Raw genomic sequence first — 17500 nt, 5'->3', positions numbered from 1 at the left:
TTACTGCAGTATGTCCTGATGGCTGATGCCTGTGTACACCTCTGCTGACCATGCACGATAAACAAACACACACACACACACACACACACACACACACACACCCTTCTCTGGAGCTGTTCCAGATCATTATCACACACACACAGGAGGGAGGTGTTCATTAGCACAAACTGCAGGAGCTCAAGCTGAGAGAGAACAGGATGGGATGAGTGTGTGAAAGAAACACAGACAGAGAGAGAGAGAGAGAGAGAGAGAGAGAGATGGGTAATGAGTGAAGCGTGTGAGTGAAACGGAACTCTGTGTGTGTAAAAGAAGGGGAGAGAGACAAAGAGAAGGAGAAGGGGAGAGAAATGTGAAATGAGTGTGACACGCAAGTGAAAAAGAGCAGTGTTTGAGTGTGAGTGAAAGAGAGAGAGAGAGAGAGAGAGAGAGAGAGAGTGAAAGAGAGAGAGAGAGAGAGAGAGACTGAAAGAGAGAGAGAGAGAGAGTGAAGGAGAGAGAGAGAGAGAGAGAGAGAGAGAGATTTGGGAACATCAGTAGACTGAGGTCAGGGGTTCAGGGGTTTGACTTGCAGCTGAAAGTGGTTTTGACTGTGAATTAGTCAAGTCTGCCTCACGCTTATTTCAGTGGTTACATTTACGCTGTGGAAAGTGAGCGAGATGACACGCCGCCGCTGTTGAGATATGGACCCATTTTGGCTTCCTCGTAATTAAACTCACCAAAATCATTTTTGTGATGTTATTTCAGTGCAGCAATATTTACCAGTGTCTTGTTTTGACAAGATCAACGGTAAAATGTGCTGTCTCGCCCGGCCCTCTGAGAGAGGCAACGTGAAAGGAATCGACGCAACGACACATCGAACAAACGACTGTCAATTCGACGTTAAAGTCAAAAACAGTCGTCATGAAAATTCACTGTCATTACAGTCACAACCATTAAAAAGCCCATCACGTCAACGCTGATTTAAGGCCATTATAAAACGCTGAGTCATTTCAGAGAGATAGAATTTTTGGCTGGAAATTTCTGAAAAATAAATCCAATTGTTAGTGTTAGTTAAAACCAAAAAAAACCCATTCTGTACTACTACCAAACTTTGAGCAAAGGGTTACGGCGAGCACGGGAGAGCTTCCCTTTTAGCTGATTTTAACAGAGAACAGAGTCATTAATGCTGTTATATAGCTGACTTTAACAGAGAACAGAATCATTAATGCTGTTATATAGCTGACATTAACATAGAACAGAGTCATTAATGCTGTTATATAGCTGACTTTAACAGAGAACAGAGTCATTCATGCTGTTATATAGCTGACATTAACATAGAACAGAGTCATTAATGCTGTTATATAGCTGACTTTAACAGAGAACAGAATCATTAATGCTGTTATATAGCTGACATTAACATAGAACAGAGTCATTAATGCTGTTATATAGCTGACTTTAACAGAGAACAGAGTCATTCATGCTGTTATATAGCTGACATTAACGGAGAACAGAGTCATTCATGCTGTTATATAGCTGACTTTAACAGAGAACAGAGTCATTAATGCTGTTATATAGCTGACTTTAACAGAGAACAGAATCATTAATGCTGTTATATAGCTGACTTTAACAGAGAAAAGAATCATTAATGCTGTTATATAGCTGACTTTAACAGAGAACAGAGTCATTCATGCTGTTATATAGCTGACTTTAACAGAGAACAGAATCATTAATGCTGTTATATAGCTGACTTTAACAGAGAACAGAGTCATTAATGCTGTTATATAGCTGGCATTAACATAGAACAGAGTCATTAATGCTGTTATATAGCTGACTTTAACAGAGAACAGAGTCATTCATGCTGTTATATAGCTGACATTAACAGAGAACAGAGTCATTCATGCTGTTATATAGCTGACTTTAACAGAGAACAGAGTCATTCATGCTGTTATATAGCTGACTTTAAAAGAGAACAGAATCATTAATGCTGTTATATAGCTGACTTTAACAGAGAACAGAGTCATTAATGCTGTTATATAGCTGACTTTAACAGAGAAAAGAATCATTAATGCTGTTATATAGCTGACATTAACAGAGAACAGAGTCATTAATGCTGTTATATAGCTGACTTTAACAGAGAACAGAATCATTAATGCTGTTATATAGCTGACTTTAACAGAGAACAGAGTCATTAATGCTGTTATATAGCTGACATTAACAGAGAACAGAGTCATTAATGCTGTTATATAGCTGACTTTAACAGAGAAAAGGGTCATTCATGCTGTTATATAGCTGACTTTAACAGAGAACAGAGTCATTCATGCTGTTATATAGCTGACTTTAACAGAGAACAGAGTCATTAATGCTGTTATATAGCTGACTTTAACAGAGAACAGAGTCATTAATGCTGTTATATAGCTGACTTTAACAGAGAAAAGAATCATTCATGCTGTTATATAGCTGACTTTAACAGAGAACAGAGTCATTCATGCTGTTATATAGCTGACTTTAACAGAGAACAGAGTCATTCATGCTGTTATATAGCTGACTTTAACAGAGAACAGAGTCATTCATGCTGTTATATAGCTGACATTAACAGAGAACAGAGTCATTCATGCTGTTATATAGCTGACTTTAACAGAGAACAGAGTCATTCATGCTGTTATATAGCTGACTTTAAAAGAGAACAGAATCATTAATGCTGTTATATAGCTGACTTTAACAGAGAACAGAGTCATTAATGCTGTTATATAGCTGACTTTAACAGAGAAAAGAATCATTAATGCTGTTATATAGCTGACATTAACAGAGAACAGAGTCATTAATGCTGTTATATAGCTGACTTTAACAGAGAACAGAATCATTAATGCTGTTATATAGCTGACTTTAACAGAGAACAGAGTCATTAATGCTGTTATATAGCTGACATTAACAGAGAACAGAGTCATTAATGCTGTTATATAGCTGACTTTAACAGAGAAAAGGGTCATTCATGCTGTTATATAGCTGACTTTAACAGAGAACAGAGTCATTCATGCTGTTATATAGCTGACTTTAACAGAGAACAGAGTCATTAATGCTGTTATATAGCTGACTTTAACAGAGAACAGAGTCATTAATGCTGTTATATAGCTGACTTTAACAGAGAAAAGAATCATTCATGCTGTTATATAGCTGACTTTAACAGAGAACAGAGTCATTCATGCTGTTATATAGCTGACTTTAACAGAGAACAGAGTCATTCATGCTGTTATATAGCTGACTTTAACAGAGAACAGAGTCATTCATGCTGTTATATAGCTGACTTTAACAGAGAACAGAATCATTAATGCTGTTATATAGCTGATTTTAACAGAGAACAGAGTCATTAATGCTGTTATATAGCTGACATTAACATAGAACAGAGTCATTAATGCTGTTATATAGCTGACTTTAACAGAGAACAGAGTCATTCATGCTGTTATATAGCTGACTTTAACAGAGAACAGAGTCATTCATGCTGTTATAAACAGACATGGTACCCTTGCATTTTATTAAAATAATGCACCATTGGCCCTGAAAAGTGTTGAGTTTAAAAGATCTTTTATTATCCATACATGTCTGTCTTTGGTTTGCAGTGGTACAAAACAAGAAAGATGTGAAAATAACTGAATTCTTTCTTATTCTACAAAGACATTCTAAAATAGCTTGGACAAAATTATCGGTACCCTTTAGAAGTTGTAAGAAAGAATTGCATCGTAGTGATACTTTAAGCAGACTATTCCGTTTTAATTAGCATCACAGGTGTTTTCAATCTTATCATCACTCATACAGCCAGTTCAAAAGGAGAAAATAACTCACTCTGCTGTTTTGTGCCACTGTGTGTATCACACTGAACACGGGAAAAGAGAAGGAAAAGCAGAGGGAGGCGATTAAAAAAAAAGGTAATAGCCAAGCATAGTCAACATGATAAGACCATCTCCAAAGATCTTGATGTTCCTGTGACCATTGTTGCCAACAAGAGGTGTTATAGCCATTTTTGTTTTTACATATTGAATTAAGATTTATGTTTAGATATGAATAATTATTGAAAATTATGACCGTTTTGAATGTATATTTATGTTTTATGTGCCTAACGTCGGGCTTGATGCCACGTGACATAGCAAAGTTTATATGACGTAGGGCGCAGTTGACTTTGGAGGCCGATGGAAAAGGAGAGCTGGGTAAAACATACTATTTGACCACACTTCTCCTTACCAATTCATTTTGTTACCGGTTTTTTCGTTAAGTACGACTATAAAGATTAATTTTCAACCACTTTTCATTCAACCTTTTTTTTGCTGTCAACGAACAAAATAAATAATATATCAACACCAGGCGAGCGAGAAGTTTGCGTTAATTCAGCCTGGCTTATCCGCTTTTCCATGGCTTGGAACGAATGGTCGATACAAGAGGTTTAAGGCCTATGGGACTGTGGCTAACATCGCTATACGTGGTCGCAAGAAGAACACTGGCCCAAGACGGAACAGAAAGATTGTTCGAATGGTCAAGAAAAGAACCGAGGAAAAGTTCAAACGAGATCCAAGCTGATCTTCAAGTTCAAGGTACAACAGTTTCAACTCGCACTGTCCGTTGCTGTCTGCTTCCAGCGGGATAACGACCTGAAACATACATCAAAAAGCACCCAGGAAGGGATGAGAAGAAAACATTCGACTGTTCATACGTGGCCTGCTATGAATCCCACTGGACATCTGTGGAAAGAGCTGAACCTTGCAGTTGGGAGACGGCACCCATCACACCTGAGAGAACTGGAGCAGTTTGCTCAAGAAGAGCGGGCCAAATTACCAGTGGAGAAGTGTAGAAATCTTATTCAGAGTTACAGAAAGCGCTTGATGGCAGTTATTGCCTCTAAAGTCTGTGCTACAAAATATTAAGTGAAGGGTACCAATATTTTTTGCCCATGCCATTTTCATTTGTTTTATTATTTTAAGTGATACGTTAAGTCATAAAACAAAAGCAAAGTTTCTGTTCTATTCAATGTCAAATAAAGAACGATGGATACCGTGGACTTCTGTCAGTTTCAATTTAATTCAGAGAAAATTAATTTTTTAAAAAAAAAGGGGGGAAGGGTACCAATATTTTCAGCCACGTCTGTCACTGACTTTAACAGAGAACACAGGGATTAATGTTGTTATAGCTGACTTTGTGACTTTCTGCTCTTTCTTGGTGAACACTGGTGGTATTGAGAGACTGAGAGGAGGTATGTTAATGAACAGGGGAACAGGGAGCTCTACGCAAACTCTCAGTCACGGAATCACTCGGCGGGGAAGCCACATCAGCCACAGCACCGAAACACGACAAACAACGACCCAGCGTGACATCTGAAAGAAATAAGAGCTGGACGTGCACGCAGCCAACGTCTCAGAAGAAGAGTGCTGATCTGGGATCAGTTCTCCTTGCTCGGTATAATTCAATTTAATGGAATCGTGACGGTCAGGAACTGGTGTTAAATCAGCTCTTTGAGAGACACCTATGAGATCAAACGTTTTCTTTCGTAGCTCGAACGAAGTAAATATGTGTTAGAGGTTGAGCACAGTCGTTCAGAGTTGACTGTAAATGAACTGAAGACTGCAAATATGACGGCTTGTAGGACGACTATCGAAAGCAGCGCTCCATGACACCAGGGGGTGGGGCGATCACGAGAATTACTCAGATCTCAGGTGTCGACGATAAAAAAAGTCAAAGGACACGTCATAAAGACCTCGTAATTTTCAAGAGCATGTGACATCACTAATCTCTCGTCTTCGTGAGCTATTATAATTCACTATGTGATGTGTGGACCGTGACGCAGCATCGATACGAAAGAGAGAGAGATGGAGAGAGGTAGACAGAGACAGAGAGAGAGAGAGAGAGAGAGGAGCGCTGAGTAAGGAGTGGCCAATTACAGGCTGGTGCTTCTTGTTGTTGTTGTTGTTGTTGTTTTAAAGCTAATCAACTCAAGCACTGTGAATAAAACATGACTGAGACCTGGTGGTGGAGAGCGCGGCAGCCCAGCGCCTCATTGACTCTCAATGGAAATCAGGCCTCAATAAGCGCTCGCCTGCTTTTCCCTACGTGTTCTCCTTTCCCCAATTTCCACCCTCTGTCAAATCCCACGCACCTGTTTGGCTCTTTGTGCTGTCACAATGACAGCTCTATTAGCGGAGGTTAGAGAAGCATGTGGGTGAGTGGATGCAGATCCACCCATGCTGTGTCAGTGTGTGAGGCTAAAGTGGGCCGGTGATGACACACGTGCAGTGGTTTTCCTCCTCCTTGGTGAATGGTGACGCGGTGACGTGCGGTGGAGGAGTGTCGATAAAGAGCAGCTTGATCCAAAGCCCTCAGTCACTGAGGCACTCAAGAGTAAAACGACAGTTAGAGCACCGATACATCGCAAATAACAATATATTACAGCGGATGAAAGATTTATGCCCAGTAAGTGGGAGTGTCTGTGTGCACAGACACACACACACACACACAGGCACACGCACACACACACACACACACACACACACACACACACACACACACACACACTCACACTCAAGTGCATATGTGACCCAGTTGTTAGCAGCTGAGTAGCTTTCTACACCGCAGGAAGGGAATATAGTGGAAAATATAGTGAATGAGAAAGCGATGAGAAAAAAAAACACACACTGACTGAAGAGGTCTTTCAGAACCATCGGGGCTGAACGGGGCTTTATGAGCCTGGGTCAGCGCACCAGAAAAATGATAACACTTACCAATTGCTTCACAACTAATTACCCTGCAACTACAGTCATTAAAGATACATTCAAACAGAAATAAACCCAGTGCTGCAGAGGACGATGTTACAACAGATCGACCGGAGATTTGCTTATTTAACGACCACTAAAATTGGGTCAGTAGAATTCTTCTGATAAATTTGTGATTACTTGCAGCCCAGCGTCGGTCTTGAAACCAGACAGAACCGCTGGTCATCATGAGGGACTAAATTAGAACATTCGCAGCGTGGATTACTAACGAATATGGATAGATTAGGCATAATCCTGACGTTGCTTTCTCCTTTCCTCTCTGTTCGATGGGATTCCGTGGAACACACCCAGTGTTCTCTCCTCCGTGTTCTAAACACCATCGCGTGAGCGTTCCGCTGTTCCGAGCCTCTGGTGGAATGTTGTGCTGTGATGATGATTCTACCAGCTCCGGCATCAGTCGGGGAGCAGCGGGGAGTCCCGTCCACGGCGTTTAAGATGATTGTCAAAAGAAATGGTGACACTACCTGTCAGGAGCGTCTTTCGGAGGCGTAACAGCCAATGGGGTGACGGCGCTGACGGCAGGAGGGGAGCATGCTGATCTTACAGAAACGTCTCAGCCTCGCTTTGCAAAACAAGCAGACGACACGATCTAGGCCTGTCTGATGTGAGGAGCGCGTGTTTACGAATACGTGCGCGGTGCCAAGGGGAACGCGGTGCAAAGACGTGTGTGTGTGCAGACAGCTTTCCTCTGCTGCAATAACACAGTCAGACAGTGCCAGCTTTAAGATTCATTATTGGATTCATTATCACTGACTTATTATCGACTCATTACTGGATGTCACACACACACATACGCTATTATCGTCACGCACAAATTCTCTATTATCGACTCATTACTGGACGTCACACGCACATACGCTTAAAACCTCTTGAAAATAACGTAATCAACAAAATTATGAAATCAGAGAAAGAAAAAAGTCTTTTGGGCAATCAAAAAAAAAGAAAAGTTGGGAAGTTGTAAAAAAAAACACAGCATGAAGGACTAGTCTAAGTCCCACCAGACTGTCCTTTAATGATTAAAGTTCCCTAGCAAACAACTTCACTATGTGACTCTGAAGCTGCACGTACACAAACACACACACTTCCAAAAAATTAGACTATTAAAGAGCATAGATATTAACGCACATTATCTCAACACATCCAAATCAATTAAAGTACCTGATACAAACAATATTTACACACCATAAAGAGATCTGAATCTGAACACCATAACATTAAGTTTACACACACAAACACACACACATACACACACACACACACACACACTGATATACCATTCCCACAACATAGGTTCAGTTTATCAGCTTCGGGTGGGTTTAATTAATGTCAGAATTAAGGATTAACGACTAAATCAGAAAGGCATCATAGACTCTGCAGGGGAGCAGATAGCACACAGGGGAGAATGACTCACACAAGAGTGAAACTCAGTGAGCATAGACATATAGCACACAGAGTGGGCGTGATGCTGTGGCGGCAGCTGACTGGACGGGAGGAGCTCAGTCTATGTGATTCTAACTCTATGCCGACTCTACGCGAGAGTGTTTAAATCCTATTCTGGTGTGTTAGAATACAATGCAGCACTGTAGCTGGGGGCAGGACATTAGTCAAAGCCTGCCTGCCAACCACGGGCACCCACTGCCATAGCACTGTGAGAAATGGTGCAATATTGGCAAATCTACAAATCTGTATGTTTTCGCTCAAGATATTAAAAAAAGAAAAAAAGAAAAACAGAGAGCGAGAGAGAGAGAGAGAGAGAGAGAGAGAAACGCAGAAATTAAAAAACGAAGTTATACTTTGTTCTGCTTCTTTAGTCACACCATCAAGGGCATCTTAATATGCGTGTGTGTGTGTGTGTGCGTGTGTGTATGAGAGAGTGATGGTGAGAGAGAGATAGAGAGAGGGAGAGAGAGATAGAGAGAGAGAGATGAGAGGCTTTTTAGAACAGCCTGTGCACATTTCTGGACAAGAAAAGAGGGACAGAAAAAGGAAAACAAGTCTCTTCTGGTTTACTTCACATCTCGGACAGCCGTTGGGTTTCCTTTATTTTATTTTATTTTTTTTTTATTTAAAGTGCATTGCTGGTGTTTATAGCACTCCCTGATTATGGTGGACTTCATTACAGCAGGCAAATTACCTGAAATGAACCCACACAAAAAAGCAAAAGTCAATGCAGATTCCTGTGCGTGTATGTGTGAATGTGTGTGTGTGAGAGAGAGCGAGAGAGAGACACACACACAGAGACACAGCGACAGAGAGAGAAAGAGGTATTGGCCAAAACCAGCTTAAACCAGTCAGGCATCCCAACAGGGAGGAGCAGAATAGTTTGATGCTGTGCTGAACTCATCCAATGAACCTGTGAGGAACATTCTACCTTTTCAAGGGCAGGACATTCAACTGTTATACTGAGCTTAACACCTTTTCAAGGCCGTCAATGAATGATTCAGTGTCAAAGTCTCATCAGTGTAGCCTAATCAGTCCTTTCAAAAAAAAAAACCAAGCAAAACAGAGTTTTCCAGAACAGAGGGTTTTTTTTTTTTTAAGTTGTATTTTTTTTTCCAGTATCGTGTTTCAGAGAGACATGCGCTGTTTCCAACAGGGACACGACTCATCAGACAGACAGACAGACAGACAGACATAAGCCGCTGGCATAAAGCGGATGCGTGTGTGCGCGCGCATCTGTTTGTAAAGCTCTGAGACAACAAGACATGGAAATGTGGCCCAAAAGGATCATGGAGCTCTCAGTGTATCAAAACCTACAGCACCGGTCAAAAGGTTTAGACACACTTTCCCATTCACTTGAATGAGAAAGCGCGTCCAGACTTTTGACTGGTGTTGTATGAGTGGCTGGTTTAATTTAATCACGCTGCCTCATAATGGCGTGACTAAACAATAGCTTCGGCTATAATCTGGAGGTGCTATCAGATTTCCACTCCCCCTTCGGGGCCTGCGCGGAAAAAAACTTCACGCTGGATGAAAGGGAATTAAAGGTAATCTTTTAGTGTATTAGTCCTGACATTTAATGAAGCCTGTTTGGGATTCTCTCAAATCATTTTAAGGCATGGAAATGTGCTTAATGGGAATATAATTCCTGATTAGAGTCTCCACAACAAAGCTCCGAACAGAGCCTAGCGTGATTGGGTCTGAGTCACATTCGGTTAGGAGTTGGGGGAAATTGCATTTTTTTTTTTTTTTTATTACTGGAGGAGACTCAAAGACACTAAAATCACTTTCCGATGTTAAATGGCCCCACAGATCCCCAAGGAATCCAATCCTTGTTTCAGGAGAAAAAAAAAAAAAAACCCAGTAAATCAATAAATATATAGCTGACTGATCTCAAAAGGAGAACATTTAATCTCTCACACGAGGAGAGATCACTATATCTTTTGAAAGGCATATCATTCAAATTGTTCAGGCGTGTCTTTCTTCTGTCACTAACTGCGCATTCTCCTCTTTCAAAGCGAAATGTGTATAATGGACGTAATGTCCTAAATGACTGCCCTGTGAAGCTCAGCATTATACATTTCCTCGTGGCTAACAACCTGGAATCCAGTGACGTTCACATTAAAAACCTGCAGATGGGGAAAGAGTCTAAAAATGATGAGCGTACATCAGGTTGCTCAGGCTAGGGTTTGTTCTAGTTTTTTTTTTCTGGCTTATCTTGTCCTACACAAGAGTAGCATTCTAGATATCAGAAAGAAAGAGAGAGAGAGAGAGAGAGAGAGAGAGAGAGAGAGAGAGAGGGAGACAGAAAGAGAGAGAGACACAGAGAGAGAGTGAGAGAGAGAGAGAGAGGGAGAGGGAGAGAGAGAGGGAGAACAGTAGAGGGAGTGCTAGAAAAAGAGGGAGAAAGGGAGAGAAAGAGAGGATGATGGATGGAAAGTTTGGATGGAACGGGGCAGAAATCATTACGGGAGATGAGAAAAGTTGCGTGTGTCTGAGCTGTGTCGCAGGGCCGCGGGTGCTGGTGTAATTCTCCCGACCGGGACCGGCAGACCCTGACCGCTTTAAGTCCCACAGATGAGCTATCGACCCGCCTCTAGAGGAGCTCTGGGAGAGAACCGAGAAATGAATGACGGGGAGGAGAGAGAGAGAGAGAGAGAGAAAAAAAAAGAAAAAAGAAAACGTGTTTGTGTCACACTGCTGTCACTCTCATACTGTAGAGTACCTTAATCAGACTCACATGGACAGAGCTCTCATTGTGCAGACACAGAGAGAGAGAGAGAGAGAGAGGGAGAGAGGGAGGGGGGGAGAGAGAGAGGGAGAGAGAGAGCGTCAGTTTTTCAACCCTGTATGTCTGTGTGTGATTGAATGGTAGAAAAGTATATAAGAATGTCTTCTAGTCAGCTGTTTCTGTGTGTGTGTGTGAGTGTGAGAACAGGATTCTGCACTAAACCCGGTCTTAAAAATAACCCTCGTCAATCATTTATTCACCGTCAGTACATTTCAACAGAGCAGACACCTCAGCCACCGACCTCTCCTACAACCTGAACTCTATACGGTACTGCAAAACATACACACACACAGCATGTACACACACACACTGCATGCACACACACACACAAACACACATGCAGCACATACACACACCGCATGCACACACACACTGAAACACAGACATACTGCACACACTCACACTCGTACACACACACGCACATGCACACACACACACACACACACACAAAAGAAGCTGGGGTCAGCTGTCTTTATGCTACTGCTGACACCACACACATACACACACACACAAACGTGTGTGCGCGCACACACACTGCATGCACACACACACACACACACACACACACACCAGGATTCCCCTTTTTTACATTTTCACTGACAAGAATTCCAATATTTTTCAGTGACATTTAAAGAAATTTCCATGACCTTTCACAACCCACAAGTACAAAATTTGCCCTAACCCAGAACTGTATGAGGAATGGTTTTCCTTGCAGACTGAGTTTAACCTGCCCTCCACTAATACGGTTGTTCAATTACTACACGAAACTCTGTAAACATATTCTGAATTTGGAGATAAACTTCTCGCTCTACAACTAAGACAATGATATACACACAAGTTAATCCCCCAGAACAGCTTAATTCAAACTAGCTCAAACTAATACATGGAGTTAGAATTATGCGAAAATTTGTAGATTTATATGAAAAGAACTTTATTGCTCCTCTAGAGTGCACTAGACTTGACTTTGCTCGTTGGTCTTCTCCCCCCCTGTCTGTTACGGGTCGTGTCAACTCGTTAAAAACTGAACGTGTTGCCCAAGTGTCTCTGTCTTTTCCAGTCGATCCCAATCTTCATTCCCAAGTCCTTTTTTTTAAAACTTTAAAAGACCAAGCCGGAATACGGAAGACACTCTTACAGATGCCGAAAGCAGCATCGGGGGGGGGCTCGTCCTTCCAAATTTCCAAGTATACTATCGGGCAGCAAATATACACAGCGTCCTGTGCTGGCCCCATTGTCATTATGGCCTTAGCGACTGGGTCCCTACCTAGGTAAAACGGGAGGAAGCCTCGTGCAGACCAGTGTCCCTATAGCACTGGCCTGTGCCCCACACTACCTAGGTCCCTTTCTAACCTAAATCATAGCCCTGTAGCTCGTCAAACGCTGCGACTATGGAAACGGGTTAAAACGCTACCACGGAATCCAAACAATTTCAATACTCTCTCCCCTGTGACAACAACCCAGTTTTTATTGCGTCTGTGAATGACAATGCCTTCGGGATGTGGCATAAGAGAGGTATTACAGCATTAAAAGATCTGTATATAGATCAAACGTTCGCCTCCTTCTCTCAGTTGTCACCCGAAATCTGAGCTCCTCAAAAACTCAGCTTCTCAGACACTTTCAGATTCGTGATTTTGCGAGGAAAAACTTGCGTGGATTTTCTGTTGCTTCCTCTCAAAAACTCTGCTAGATAAATATATTGGAGACCCAGTCCCCGCAACAAAGGGGTTGTTTCTCATCTTTATGACGTTATCACAAACTTCACGTCATCCAAAGACCTACTCGTAAGACCGTGGTGGACTGATCTAGGCTACGAGTTTCGGGATGATGAGTGGGATGAAGTTTTAGACTGAATCCATTCCTCCGCCACAGTCTTATCCAGCTTAAGCTCATTCATCTCATGTACTGGACCAAAGTCAGACTGTCTAAAATTAAACCTGACATCGACCCTATACGCCACAGATGCAGGAAGGATCCAGATACTTTGATGCATGTGTTTTGGCTCTGCCCTACATTATTTACCTCCTGGACGTCAATTTTTGACTCTGTTTCCAAAGCATTAAAAACAGTCATTGACCCCTCCCCGTTCATCGCTCTCCCTGGCCTTTCACCCAAAAAACATCCCTCTCTCTCACTCTCAAAAAGAGGCTCTGGTCTTCGCCACCCTAGTCGCCAAACGGTTGATTCTCACAGCCTGGAAGTCTACTCAAGCAATCTTCTTATACACACTGGATAAGAGATTTAATGAGTTACCTGCATCTTGAAAAGATTAGACACAGACGACGAAGCAAGAGAGAGAAATTTCATTTTATTTTTATTTCATTTTATTTGAGACCCGATTATTTATCTCTTCTCCTCTCTCAGCACAGACGAGCTCGCTCCTCCACTCACTCCTCAAGTCTAACTCACTCTCCACTACTCCCATGATCTTAAACCAACCTCATACAAACGTCCAGAGATATCACCCCCCCTCCCTTTTTAAAAAAAAAATTAATTAATTTACTCATTTATTTACTTGGCAGTTTTGTTTTGCTTTAGGTGTGTTTACTTTTTCTGTTGACGTGGTGTCTAATTCAGTTGTTGCTGTCTGGGTAATGGGGGGGGGAGGGGATTGTTCTATGTTAAATCTTTGATGACTGTTGTTATCTGTCGTCTTCTTATTTCCATGAAAACAATTAAAACAAAGTTTGGGAAAAAAGTGTCAAGTTTTTTGCTAATACGCTAAATGCATGGTTCACTTGTTAGCATAGGTCATTTTGAAGCCATATATCTTGCATAAGCAAAAATGTAAGGCTATCCTATCTTAACCTACAAATAATCAAGATTATTTACAAAGCAATGGCACTATGACACGAGTTAAAACCCAGGCTATAAGTCGTATTTGTCAACATCAGTAAAATGATCGTTTGGGCAAACGGAACTTCCCCTGCAAGGTAAATTACTTACTGTCTAAGATTGCTAGCATTTACTGCCTGTCACGTTGTTATCAGAAAAAATTCCAGAGAAGGCATTGGCCACGGATGTTTTCGATAGAATACGCCCGCCTTGTAGAAATAGAACAATTTGATCACCGTGATGTCTGATGACCAAACTTAGATTTCCTATTCATTTACGCTGCGGAGGACGTGGTGAATGATTTGGGGGGTGGAGCTCAGGCTGAAGCTTGACGCAGAACGAAACGAGATTGGATACAGTGTGTTTTCTTCCCTCCCTCTCTGTTACCACGCTGTTTAATATAGGAATAGGAAGCGATTGGATTTTGTGCATTAATCTATAAAATATACAACAAGATATACTTTATCTCCTATATCTCCAACGTCCTTGGTATGACAAAAACAAATTTCCTGACTTTTCCAAAACTTTCAATGAATTTACTGAATTCCATGTCTTTTCCAGGCCTGGAAAACAGGATTTTAAAATTCCATGGCTTTTCTGGGATTTCCATGACTGTGGGAACCCTGACACACACACACACACACACACACACACACAGAGCGAGAGAGAGAGAGAGAGAGAGAGAGAGAGAGAGAGAGAGTGAGAGGGAGAGGTAAAGAGACAGGGGAGAGGGAGAGAGAACAGCCTGTAATCTCGTTGGAATACCATCTCAGTCAGTCTGTTCCGCCTCTGTGTTTGCATCTCCTCCTCTCCTCCTTTTCTCTCTCTCTCTCTTTTTTCCCTCCTGTTTTTCATTTCTCTTTTCAGCCTGTCTGTGCTGCTGCATGAATATTTTAGTAAAGCCCCCGTTTTTTCCTGACTCCACAAAGATGCTCAAACCATGACTACAGGCTTTACTGCACACACTAAATTATTACGCCTCAGACTCTCTCCCCCTCTCTCTCTTTCACGCACATAAACACACACGCACACACACACACACAGATTTTCCCTCTCTTGAAAAAAAATGACTTTGCCTTCAAACATGGACACATTTAGCTATTTTCTCTTTGAGCACACTGGAGGTTTTTACTGCAAAAGTACCTCCCCTGTCTCTCTAATACAAACACTCGCGTGCGCACGCACACACACATACACACACACACACACATGTTTGTTTAGCTATACTAATGGGGAATTCACACTATGACTAGAGATTCTTAGGCCCATTCCTAGCCCTAGCAATAACAATAAATAAAACATTTTTGCATTTTCTTGTTTTAACAAGAACATTGTTTACAACATGAACATCTTTGTATGAAAATCATTTAAACTTGTGTGGGCATCCTGAACATTAGACATTCACTAATTTGCAGTTACACGAGTTGTGTAAAATCCTAAAAAGACACACACACACACAAACACTCACATACACACACACAGGGAATGAGGTGCTGGTGTGTGTGTGATGTTTGTGGCAGCTGATGATGTGAAGTTGGGACAGTCAGGGATTATGTGAAGTCAAGAGAGTCTCAGACTGAGAGCAGTGGAGCACTTCTGACATGACTAAGACTCACTGCCCTAAAAACCAGCCCTTCACCGGCCTAACTCACTCTCTCACTCCCAACGCAGACAGACACACACAGAGCTGTCTGAAACCAGCCCTTCACCAGCCCAACTCACTCTCTCACTCCCAACGCAGACAGACAGAGCTGTCTGAAACTGAATATGAAAATGTCAGACTACTCCAGATACACTGCAGACATTGGTGCATAATCGGAGAGAGAGAGAGAGAGAGAGAGAGAGAGAGAGAGAGAGTGCACAGGTGCCACAAGAGTCGGAAGCCAGAAAGTTAAAGAAGACTGTGAGTCACCTCTAATATAGTCACAATGAGAGGAAGGGGTGTGTGTGGTGTGAGAGTGAGTATGTGTGTGTGTGGTGTGTGTGTGTGTGTGTGTGTGTGTGTGTGTGTGGTGTGTGTGTGTGTGTGTGTGTGTGGTGTGTGTGTGTAGTGTGTGTGAATATGTGTGTGTTAGTGTGTGTGTGTGTGTAATGCGGAGGGGGACAGGAATGTGTTATGTGTGTGTAGAGTACTCACTGGGTGTTTGGCTGACAGTCTGCCACTCACTGCACTGGTCTGATTCCAAGTGGAAGAAACAAACGTCTGAGAGAGCAAGAGGGAGAGGGAGGGAGAGAGAGAGAGAGAGGGAGAGAAAGAGTGGGAGAAAGAGGCAAAGAGAGAGAGAGGGAGAGAGAGAGGGAGAGAAAGAGTGGGAGAGAGAGAGAGAGAGAGCAAGAGAGGGAGAGAAAGAGTGGGAGAGAAGGGCACAGGGAGAGAGAAAGAGAGAGAGAGGGAGAGAAAGAATGGGAGAGAGAGGCAAAGAGAGAGAGAGGGAGAGAAAGAGTGGGAGAGAGAGGCACAGAGAGAGAGAGAGAGAGAGAGAGAGTGAGTGAGTGATGAACTAATGCAACCTTTCGAAGACCATTTAGTTTTCCAGAACACTACACCACTATAAAAACACTACACTGCAATACACACAATGTTAAAACAATTAAGAGCAGTTAGAAAGCCACACTGAACTTCTATCTATAACAGCAGTACTGCTGGACAATGTATATGTATAATATGTATATGTATAATAATATAATAATAACCAGCCTCCATCCCACCCGCGGCCTGTCAATCCTCATGAGAGCACAGTATTCAGCTGACAACGGGCACCGTATGTTACAAATTGTTCATTCCTTAACCTGTTGCTGTTCAAAAGTGACATTTTGGCAGTTGCTGGGAATTGTGGGTAATTTCAGGTGCTTCAAACTTAGTCATCAACATCTATGCTGTGTTCGAACTATCCACTAACTATACAGTGAATCAGCCATTTTGCAGCGCTGATCGAAATCTCAGCTGTGAATTTACGACACCCCATAGTACGCTGGACAATCGTCGTGGGGCCCGGCAAAGCGTCGTGTACAGAGGCTGTACCCCGCATATGGTCGACTTGGACCATCGCGCATTGCAGCCTGTCTCGTGAAAGCAGGCGAGTCTTTACAGACCAGTTAGATGCAGATGGTTTGCATTTTGTTTTCTGCGTTTGTTTACGCGACAGAGGTAATAATTACGAACATCCGGCATCTAATTATGTAGCAGCAAAACGTCCGAAGAGTGTCCGAAATGTATCAACAGCTGTCTGCCCTTATCCTCCAGAGAGTGTTCTATGTAGCAAACACTATATAGTCAGTGAGTGAGTGAGTGAGTGAGTGAGTGCGTGGACATTTCGAACACAGCTCTGGAGTCCTGCTGGGGTTGTGATGAAAGTGCAGTGTTTTCAGCTGTAGTGGTGTAGTGTATATTGTGGATCCATCACTGCACTCAACAGTATATCAACTGTAGAAATCACAGGCTAAACCTCTGATAATTTACAAAGTCTCAACCAGCACCGTTTGGACAAACTCAGCTACCTTATGCTGCCATCTAGTGGCGATTGAGGGAAAGACCACTAAAATACTGCAGCAGAAATATTGTGTGTGTATGTGTGTGTGAGTGTGAGTGCATGTACGTGAATCTGCTTGAGTGAGTATGACTGAGAATGAGTGTGAGTTGGTGTGTGTA

General features: G+C 42.2%; 1 protein-coding gene across 1 annotated transcript in view; it reads right to left on the bottom strand.

Annotated features, from left to right (window-relative positions):
- poln (polymerase (DNA directed) nu) overlaps positions 1-17500 on the bottom strand; it is a 49571-nt gene that overhangs the window by 20321 nt on the left and 11750 nt on the right. Inside the window, exon 15 of the mRNA XM_030779316.1 lies at positions 15989-16054. Coding sequence (XP_030635176.1) covers positions 15989-16054 — 66 coding nt within the window. The remainder of the gene's footprint in view (positions 1-15988; positions 16055-17500) is intronic.

This window comes from Chanos chanos, chromosome 7 (assembly GCF_902362185.1).
Source record: "Chanos chanos chromosome 7, fChaCha1.1, whole genome shotgun sequence".
Taxonomy (NCBI): domain Eukaryota; kingdom Metazoa; phylum Chordata; class Actinopteri; order Gonorynchiformes; family Chanidae; genus Chanos; species Chanos chanos.
Note: the sequence above shows the minus strand (reverse complement) of the source record. Positions and strands in the feature narration are given on the sequence as shown.